The 10,819-nt window shown below is 44.0% G+C and overlaps 2 protein-coding genes across 2 annotated transcripts in view; one reads left to right on the top strand and one right to left on the bottom strand.

Annotated features, from left to right (window-relative positions):
• Lrrc36 (leucine rich repeat containing 36) overlaps positions 1-4,460 on the bottom strand; it is a 41,784-nt gene extending 37,324 nt beyond the window's left edge. The window contains exon 1 of the mRNA XM_013012659.1: positions 4,391-4,460. Coding sequence (XP_012868113.1) covers positions 4,391-4,460 — 70 coding nt within the window. The remainder of the gene's footprint in view (positions 1-4,390) is intronic.
• Positions 4,461-4,787: 327 nt separating this feature from the next.
• Positions 4,788-10,819, top strand: part of Kctd19 (potassium channel tetramerization domain containing 19) — a 31,377-nt gene continuing 25,345 nt past the window's right edge. Inside the window, exons 1-2 of the mRNA XM_013012812.1 lie at positions 4,788-4,835; positions 8,986-9,282. Of these exons, the coding sequence (XP_012868266.1) occupies positions 4,833-4,835; positions 8,986-9,282 (300 nt within the window). The 5' untranslated portion in view covers positions 4,788-4,832. The remainder of the gene's footprint in view (positions 4,836-8,985; positions 9,283-10,819) is intronic.

Genomic DNA, 10,819 nt, shown 5'->3' with positions numbered 1-10,819 from the left:
CACCTTCCCAGCCCAAGTTAACTGAACTTTATGTCCACACAAAACCCTGCACACAAATATACGACATCGGGGCTGGTGGTGGTCAGCTGAATGGATGTCAGCAGTGAGGGAGGAATGAGTAGGTAGAGTACAAGGAAATTTTTAGGACAATGAAATTACCATTTGATACTACAGTGGTAGACAAACACCACTATATATTTGTCAAAACCGAACCGTACTGCACATGAATTTTAATGTAAACCAAGGACCTCAATGAATAATAATCTGTGTGTGTGGGGTGTGTGTGTGTGTGTGTGTGTGTGTGTGTGTGAGGGGGTTTGAACTTGGGGCCTAGGTGCTGTCCCTGACCTTTTTCGCACAAGTCTAGGGCTCTACCACTTTGAGCAGCAGTGCCACTTCTGTTTTTTCTGATGGCTAATTGGAGGACTTTCCTGCCTGGGCTGGCAACAAACTGCAATCCTCAGATTTCAGCCTCCTGAGTAGTTAGGATTGCAGGCATGAACCATTAGAATCCAGCTAATTTGCCAATATTGATTCATAAGTTGCAACAACTATACCACACTAATGCAAGCTTATTAGTAATAAGGGAAATGTGGAGGGAAGGTACAGGAAGTCTATCTATATCATGCACCATTTTTCTATAAGCCTAAAATGGCTCAAAAGACAGTCTATTAATAAAAAAGAATGAATTATTGATATGCGTTAAAATATGAACTTTCAAACGATCATGCTAAATCTAAGAAGCCAGACAGAAAATGTGACATATTCTATTATTCCATTCATATGAAATGTCCAGAAGAAGCAAATTCATAAAGACAGAAAGCAGATTAGTGGGTGCCAGGGGCTGAGGGAAGCAGGAGAAAAGGAATGACTGCCTAATGGGTTGATGAAAAGAGACAATGTGAATAGAGGTACAACTTTGGGAATGTATTAAATGACCTTGAGTTGTTTTAAATGGTGAGTTTTATAATGCAAGAGGACAGCTTTTAAAATTAAAACAACAGCAACCATTTTTCTGACTTGGAGGGCAGTATACTGCTGGTTTGATGCTTTACAGTGATCTAATACCCTGAAGGTCTGTTATTATGGGATAAAAGCTAAGGATATGGAGTTGAAGGGATGGCTCAGATGGTAGATCGCCAGCCAGTGAACAAAAGAGTCAGATACCAAGTTTGAGTCCTGGTTTTAGACAACAACAACAAAAAAACTAAGGATAATGAGGATTTCCATCATCAGCTCATAACACTTCTCATGTTTTTCCACTGAAGTCTACTTTGAAGAACAGACATATTTCTTCAGAGAAGTACCATTGAAATAATCATTGCTACAGTGACATTCTTTTATGAGTCACAGGAAGTATGCTCTTAAGAAGCTATGCATTTGGAGAACCTGGTGTGGTGGCTCAAGCCTGTAATCCCAGCTACTTAGAAGCCAGAGATTGGGAGGATTTTGGCTTGAGGCCAGCCTGAGCTAAAGTTAGTGATACCCCATATCAACTAACAATTCTTGCTACTAGAAGTATAAGTAAGAGAATGGCAGTCTGAAGCTGGCTCTGGTGGAGAGGGAATGTGAGATGCTATCCAAAAAATAAACAAAAGAAAGGGGAATGTGGGGCACGGACCAATTATGGAGTGCTTTCCTAGTGCTTTGAGTTCAAGCCCTAGTATTCACCCCCCCCCCAAAAGAACAGAATAGGACTAGAGGTATTGCTCTGTAATTGAACACTTGCACAGAGTATGCAAAAAAAATTTGTTCTATTCATGAAGACAACAAATCTGGTCATCTCTGTTTTGGAAACTGAATAGGCTTTACTAAAGCATGTGCATAATCACAATACATGGCTTCAACTCTCATATGTGAGATTCTGGACTCAATCCCCAGCACCAGAAAATAAAAACATCTCAAAGAAATAAAACTTTTTTTGGGCATTAGGAATCACCTTGAAAGATCCCCATTAGTCAAAGTTGGGATAAGTTGAATATGAAATATAATAATAACTAGAGTGAACTGGAACACACCAAACATATTTAAATCAATGAATTTACAACGATGCTGAGGACATAGCACAACCCTTGTTAGTTACCCTAGAAGGATTCTAAGGAGACAACACAAAACTAGCAAATAAGTGAAAAACCCTCCAATTTTTAACCAGTCTTTCCTATGCAAATTATACCCCAGGATAATCAAATTATTGATGAAAAAAGGTTTGTCTTTATAGAATTATTGCAGCTAATGGAAAGGGATGAGAGAATTACAAATAATCATTTTATAATTCCTACTGAATTAATGGACCTAAGCAATTAATGGACCTAGTCAATGGCTATCACAAAAAGAAAGAACCAGACATCATATATTTCCTAACAGAAGTATGCACCATTACTCATGAAACTGTCTTGCTGAAAAAGAAACACTCACTCCCCAAACCTGAATTCAATTAACCTTATCTAACTACCAACTCATAGGAAACACAAAGATATTGGGTAAGCAGTTACCTCTGTAATTGTGGTAAAGAAAAGAAGAAAGCTTAAGAGTCAGCTTTGGGGTACTGCAATGTCCACTGACTGAGTACAGGAGCAGGAATGCGGTGTTTGGGAAATAATGTTTCTTCTTTATCTGCATTCTCTCCTTGGTTGTAGTACTTTGTGTTATGTCTCCAAAACTTACATCCACTCTAACCCTGACCTCCACTTTGAGGTCCAGACTCACACAGGCATACCTTTATAAAAACTTTATTGTTGTTTTTAAGCAGTTGAGCAAAGGGTTATAATTCCTTACATTAGGCAAGGAATATAATGCTTCTTGGACAATGTCACCACTTCTTTTGTCTTTTGTTTTTTGAAACAGGATCTCTGTATCTTTCTATTTATAGGCATGTTAAGTGCTGGTGGCTTATGTCTATAATACTAGCTATTCAGGAGGTTGAGATCTGAGGATCATAGTTCAAAGCTAGCCTAGGAAGAAAAGTCCATGAGTCTCAATCTCCAAAATAGCAAAAAGCTGTGCTGAAAGTGTGACTCAAGAGATAGAACAAGAAAGGTGAGCAAGAGCCCAAGGCTCTGAGTTCAAGCTCTGGTGCCAGAAAAGAAAGAGGAAAGAGAGAAAGAGAGAAAGAGAGAGAGAGAGGAAAGGAAGGAAGGAGAAAGGAAGAGAGGGAGGGAAGAAAGGAAAGAGAGAAAGGAAGTATGATCATCTTAAATGAAATTACAAATACAAGAAAACTAGGTCATTTCCTATTCTACAAATGAAAATAGTAGAGGAAGCAAGAAAGATGAATACTTGTTATGGTTATAATGTAGGCAGGCTCTGGCATCCAAGCCGTGGGCTGGAGGCCGGTGGCTCATGCCCGGCTCAGTGGCTCACTCCTGTAATCAATCCTAGCTACTCAGGAGGCTGAGATCTGAGGATCGTGGTTCAAATCCAGCCAGTGCAGAAAAGTCCCTGTGAAACTCTTATCCCCAATTAACCACTCAAAAACTGGAAGTGGCTCTGTGGCTCAAGTGGTAGAGCGCTAGCCATGAACACAAAGAGGCTCAGGGTCAGTGCCCAGGCCCTGAGTTCAAGCCCCACAACCAATAACAACAACAACGACGACGACGACGAAAGCTGTGGGTTATGAACCTTGGTGGGACACTTCACCGGCTCTGTGACTTTGGGTGATTTTACTGATCAGTACAACGGGAAATTGTAACAGCATCTACCTGATAGACTTGTTGGGGGAGATGAAGTAACTGCAGGTAAAGCTGGGCCTGGGGGTGAGAATATGAATTTAGGAGAAAGTCAGAAAGGAAGCTGAGTGCAGTCCATCCCCGAGCCAGGAATGGAGTCAGCACCGCCGGGCAGAACCGCTAGGCACTGCCAGTGATTTCAAGGCCTTTTTCTAGTCCCTTACAAGGAAGCTACTTGTCAAAAAGCGAAGGCCAGGTTCTTGACGTTCTGGAGAATGGAAGGGAGCCCCCTTTCCCATGTCACTCCGATCGGGAAAAGCCCTTCGGGGTAGGAAGTTTCCCGACTGCCAACATGTCTCTTCAGCATCCCCCTCACCACAATGGCCCCTCTCAACACTTCCCTTCTCCCCGCAGCGGCCCCGCCGGGCTCAGTCTGTCTCTTCCACTAAAGGAGACTTCTTTCCTCGGTCCAGTTCTGTAGGCTATCAAGGGTGCCCGATGCTTTCTCTTCCCTCTCCTCCCCCTCAATTCGCCGCTCTCTACCTGCTCCTTTGATTCCTCCATTCCACCCTTTCTGCCTCAGTTTCCCGAACCTCCTACGCCTCAGAGACCGCTCTGCCATTGTTTCCTGCCTCCACCTCCGGCTCCCCGGCCTCTCCACCTCAGTTTCTCCTCCAGGCATCTAAAGCACACTTCTTGCCCAAACCCTCCTGGCCCGCCCCTACCCGGCTGCTCCAGGCTCAGCGCCCCCAGGCGGCGGATGCCCTCCTCGTCCAGATCCCACTGCTCCGCCATCCCCGCCTGCCGCTCACCTGCCGCAGCCCGCGAGACCGCCCCGCGCGTGCCAGGCCCAGCGCGCGCCGGGGCCCGCCCGCGCCAGGTCCCCACCCTACATCGCACCTGACCACGCCCGCTCAAGGCCCCGCCCCTAGATGCCCCCCTAGCCCCGCCCAGGCCGCAGCAGGATTTCACTCTACCATCACCCCCCCACGTGCTAGGCTCCGCCCCGAGAAGGCCCCGCCCCTTGTACTTCCAGGCTCCGCCCCGAGCCAGGCTCCGCCCCTACCACCTCCTTCAGCCCCCTCCTCAGAGTGCACCGGGCTGGGCTCTGCGTGGCCGTTGGTGGTTAGGTCACGAGACTGCCCGCCAGCTGCAGGAGTCGCCACCATGGTACGGATCCTGCCCTTGATCTGAGCGTCCAAACCACTAAGGAGATGAATGAAGGGAACTGGGGCTCAGGATTTGTGGAGCATGGAGGTGGGAGGGTGGCCCTGACTTTGAAGGGTTTCGGGTGATGGCTCTGAGTAGTTGGGAAGATGTATTCTCTTGAGGGATGAACTAAGTTTGGGGGTCACCAGGTGTGAGGAGCGTCATGGCGTCCTCTGACAGGGTGGAGGTCTTCCTATCTCGTGGCCAGAGGACGGTGACTGTTGCAGCAGGCCTGGGGCAGTTGGAGGGGTCAAGGGGGATCCAGATCTGAAGGGCTGGGGGCGGAGGGAGCAGATTTCTGAGGCATGATGGGGAAGTGTCCTATGCAAAAGGTTGGGAAACTTGGTTCTGGGAATTGAGGTCCTGTCTTTAGAGCATCAGGTGAGTTGGAAGAGGCTCCTTGGGGGAGAGGGGTCGGCGTAGAAAAGGAGACGATGCTCTTTGGGATGAGGTGAGGATGACTATTGGAAGGCTGCCCTGTTTTACTGCAATCCTGCAAGAGGCCATTTGTCCCCCCAAGTTTACCTGTGGTGGAAGGCTCTCCCCAGGCTGGGACAGTTCTGCACTAAACAGCCCCTAAGTAGTCTTTGGGAACAAAAACTCCACTAACTTAACCTTTACCTTCACTCTAGCCATGCATTTTTAGAGGGTCTTGCTGTGGACGGTGTGTAAGGAGGCAAACTTGAGCCAAGACTCTTGTCATATTCTTTCCTTAATATGAAAAGAGCTATCTATGTTCAGCACTTAGAACTGATTCGAAGAGCAGCTTTTCTTTAGCATCCAAAATCTGCATGCTTTGAGCACTGCCCTTGGATTCTCAACCAGCTAGTCACCAGGAGAAAGCACAAACAAGAGTCCTTATATAGTTAATGCTTTATCCAATATAGGTGGGGCCACTAGTTACCCTCAGTTTGTCATGGCCAGACATTGCCATGTTTGGAGAAAAACCAGGACTCAAAAGCCTAGATTAGCTCATTTTGGGGTTGACTTTTCCAGCTGTGCCACTGTCATGACAGCATTTTACAATTTATAAATTTTCTCTTTATCCTCACCCCCTCCTAGAGCTCTTTTAGTCTCAAATGTGGCATATATAATTGTTCTTTATATTTGAATAGTTAGAGCAAACTTTCTCTAGAAGAAATGGCCCAGCCTCCTTCATTGTTGCATACATTTATTTTTTTCTCAACTGTCAGAATAGGAGATCCAGGTTTTTGTTGGAATAATTACCTGTTACCTTAACAATCTTCCTCACTACTGCCAAAGTTTTTATATAAAATCTAAACATTCTGATAATGTTGTAGGCGTGGTGGTCATGAGCTGAAGAAGATGAATGATTTTTACTTTATTGTGTGTTTTTATGTCCATCCTGGGGCTTGAACTCAGGGCCTGGCTGCTGTCCTGAGTAGCTTTTTTATTCAAGCCACAGCTGCTCCTCCAGCTTTTTGCTGCTTAATTGGAATCTCCTGGATTTAGCTACCTGGGGTAGCTTCAAATCTCAATCCTCAGCTTTCAGCCTCCTGAGAGGGCTGATTTGTGCCTTTATTGTATATGAAAAGGCATCTGCATTCACCCCACAGAGGTTTAAGTGTCTGCTGGTAAGAGCTAGAGAACTTTGCACATAGTAAGATAGTGTCTCATTTGTTAAACTGCATTGCTGGGATATCATATGTGAATTTATTTCTACCACCTCCACTGCTATTCCTCTAGCCCAAGCAACAATCAACTGTGGGGGGCGGGCAGGAGGGGGTGTTACTGGGTCTGGAGCTTAGGGCAGGGCCTTTTTTTGGCTCAAGGCTAGCTAGATTTACCACATGAGCATACCTCCACTTCTGGCTTTTGCTGGTTAACTAGAGATGAGTTTCATAGACTTTCCTGCTCTGTTTGGCTTCAAACTGATCCTCAGATCTCAGCCTTCTGAGTAACTAGAATTACAGATGTAAACCCAGTCAAAAAGAAGTTTATACACATTAATAGTCACTCCTCACGCCCTCCTCCAAACTTCTACCCTCCCAACAGCCACTAATCTACTTTGTCTCTACAAATTTGCCTTTTCTGAGTACTGCATGTGAATGAATCATATACTATGTGATATTTTCTCTTACATAGTTTTTTATGGTTCACCCATGTTATAACATGTAGCAGTATTCATTCTTTTTATTTATTGACATAATATTCCAGTGGGTGTGCTTTTATTTATTCATTCACCAGTTGATGGACAAATTCAATTAAACAAAAAGTAAGGATTTATTTCCAGACTTCATCTCTATTCCACTTATTTATATGGCTTTCTTTATGCCAATAGTGTTATTATCTAGCTTTACAGTAAGTATTGATAGTGGAAAGTTTGAATCCTCATTTTCATTTTCAAAAAATTGTTTTGGTTTACTTGGGTCCCTTGTGTTTCTGTACAAAATTGGTATCAGTTTGTCCAAGTTTTGTTTTAAAAAGTGAGGGAAGGAACTGTTAGGCTTTTCATGGGGATTGTGTCTATAAATTTGGGAAGTATTACCATTATTAGTGTGATTATTGCTATTATTGCTTTTGCCTTTTGATTTCTAAGTTGGCACACTACCACTTTTTTCTGTGGCCCAAGCTGGCCTGGACCTTGAAATCCCCGTGTTTGAATGCCAACTGCAGGGATTATAGGCATGGCTGACCATACCTACTTTGAGTATTGACATCTTCATGTGTGTGTTTATATGTATTCCTGGTACATTTCTGGGGCTTTAACTCAAGAGCTCAGTTGCTGTCCCTGAGCTTCCCCCCTACCCCCAAGGATAGCATTTTCCAGTTGAGCCACTTCTGGCTTTTTTGTGGGGGGGTCTGGTCATGGGGCCTGAACTCTGGGCCTGGGTACTGTCCTTCAGCTGTTCAGCTCAAGGCTAGCACTCTACCACTTGAGCCACAGTGCCACTTCTGGCTTTTTCCTTTTTGCTTATGTGGTGCTGAGGAATCGAACCCAGGGCTTCATGCATGCAAGGCAAGCGCTCTACCACTGAGCCACCTTCCCAGCCCCACTTCTGGCGTTTTTGATAGTTAATTAGAAATAAGCATCTCAGAGACTTTCCTACCTGGGCTGACTTCAAACTGCAATTATCAGATCTCAAAGCCTCCTGATTAGGATTACAGGCATGAGCCACTGACATCCAACTGAGCATTGTCATCTTAACAATATTAACTCTACCAATCCATGAATATGTTTTTCCATGTAATTTGTTTTGTTTGTTCTTTTTTCTGCCTTTTGAAGAGGGGCACGGAAATAGAGTGAACAGATGCAGTCATGGTACTCAGTAGACACTATGTGGAAAATGAACTATGTATCCTGTGGGCAGAGATAGGAAGGGGAAACAGGAAAAGCGAAGAAAGGGGTGACATTGTCCAAAAAGAAATGCACTCATTACCTGACATTTGAAATGGTAACCCCTCTGTGTAGCACCTTAATAAGAACAACAAAATTATATTTATAAATTAAAAATTCTCTCATTGGGGATGTGGCTTGGATGGTAGGACACCTGCAGTATTGCTAGCTAAGTGAAGTCTTCCAACAATGGTTTGAAGTTTTCAGAGTACCTACGTATTATACCTCTTATGTTAAGCTTATTCCTACGTAGTTTGTTCATTTTGATGCTCTTATAAATGGAATTGTTTTCTTCCTTGCTAATATATAAAAATGGAGACTATTTATTAAAAATACTAATCTGTACCCTTCAACCTTGCTGGCTCATAATAGCTTTTTCGAATTTTCTATATACACGATTATGTCATTGGCAAATATAGTTTACTCATTTCTTCCCAATCAGGACTTTCCATTTTTCTTCCTTTTTTTCTTTTTTGTTCTTTTTCATTTGTCACACTGGGGCTTGCACTTGGGATCTTGAAGAAGTAGGTAGTCTACCATTTGAGCAACACCCCCAGCATGTTTTGCTTTAGCATATTTTTTCCCCCTGATATCTAATGCTCTTGCTTGGGGTGGCCAGGATTTCACTCACATTTTGCCACAAACCATGATTCTCCCTTCTCCACCTCCCACACGGCAGCAGTTATAGGCCTGCACTACCCTGCCTTGCTATTTCTTTTTTCTTACAGAGCTCTCTTTTCATTCTCCCTTTAGGAGGAGGCTGGCATGTCCCATGAATCATCAGAGGATTTATTTCATTTCAATGTTGGAGGCTGGCATTTCTCAGTTCCAAGAAGCAAACTTGCTCAGTTCCCAGACTCACTGCTGTGGAAAGAGGCATCAGCCTTGTCTCCTTCAGAAAACCAGCGGCTCTTCATCGACAGAGATGGCTCCACCTTTAGGCACGTGCACTATTACCTCTACACCTCCAAACTCTCCTTCTCCAGTTGTGCAGAACTGAACTTGCTCTATGAGCAAGCCCTGGGTTTACAGCTGATGCCTTTGCTGCAGGTAAGACATTCTTCTTTTCCAAAGGGCAATCAGTAACAAGCTTTACATCACTAAATGCTATGCTGTTTTGTGGATTGATTGTTGGGATGGACTTAATGGGCAAGTGTAATGAATGATGTAAAAGTAATGATAATACATGGATATTGCATTTTCTTTCTTTCTTTTTGGTGGTACTGGGGTTTGAATTCAGGTACCTGTGGCTTGCTTGTTTGCCTTGCTTGCTCAGTTGGCACTGTACCACTTGAGCTATGCCTCTAGGCTTTCTTTTCTTGTGGCTATTTTGGAGATCGAGTCTAGGCAAACTTTTTAGATCCTCTGGATCTCAGCGTCCTGAGTAACTAGGATTATAGGTGTGAGCCATTGGTGCCTCTCTTGTTTTTGTTTTTGAGACAGTGTTTTGCTATGTTGTTCAGACTGGGCTCAAACTCATGGTTTTTCTGCCTTACCCAGATTATTGGCATCTGTGTGTGTGTGTGTGTGTGTGTGTGTGTGTGTGTGTGCTGGTACAGAGACTTGAACTCAGGACCTTGATGCTGTCCCTTAGCTTTTTTTCCTCAAGGATGGTGCTCTATCACTTGATCCACACCTCCACTTCTGGCTTTTTGTAGTTCAGTAGAAGAGATAAGAGTCTCATGGACTTTCCTGCTTAGACTGGCTTTGAACTGCAATCCTCAGATCTCAGCCTCCTGAGGAGCTAGGACTATAGGCATGAGCCACCAGTGTCCAGTTTATTAAGCTTTTTGACTCCTTTGCTGCCCTCAGTTCCCAAATTGAAATATATCTGGAAAGCAAGTTCTAAGTGGGATATATAACTCAGAGACCAATGATTGGTTCTCTTCCAAAGTTCCAAAATGTGTGAGCAGTAGAACTTGAGGGATTATGCTGATCTGCCTCACTAAAACAGACTGTGAAACAAGTGCTTATGCTTTGGAAGTAGTGCTTTCAAAGAAATAAACATTTGGGCTGGCCCAGCTGAAGTGGTATTTATTCATGGAAGCTGAGTGTAAATACAGCTGGGAACCAACAGCCTCCTCAGGCAAATCAACCGCCTCACACATCTCCACCACTTTCCCTACCCCAAGGCCTATCAGGTTTTTATCTAATAAGCGAACACTTTGCTTGGAAAAGATAGATTTTTCCAATTTTTAATTGAAAGATCTTTCTTAAGCAACCCCACTTAATGCAGGCAACCAGTATTTATTGAGAACATTCTGGGTTCCAAGCAATATTCCTCTGGATTTAATGGGAAAAGGCACCCTTATACAACCAACATGTAATGCGAACCACTTATGTGTGTGTGTGTATATATATGTATATATACACATATACACATATATTTATTTATTTATTTTGGTCATGGGGCTTGAACTCTGGGTTTGGGCGCTATCCCTCAGTTCTTCAGCTCAAGGCGAGCCCTCTAGCCCTTGAGCCACAGCACGGAATTTCCTGCCCAGGCTGGCTTTGAACTGTGATCCTCAGATCTCAGCCTCCTGAGTAGCTAGGATTACAGGCGTGAGCCACCAGCACCTGGCATATA

This window comes from Dipodomys ordii, unplaced genomic scaffold (assembly GCF_000151885.1).
Source record: "Dipodomys ordii isolate 6190 unplaced genomic scaffold, Dord_2.0 Scaffold18, whole genome shotgun sequence".
NCBI lineage: Eukaryota > Metazoa > Chordata > Mammalia > Rodentia > Heteromyidae > Dipodomys > Dipodomys ordii.
This window is presented reverse-complemented; position numbering and strand designations above follow the sequence as displayed.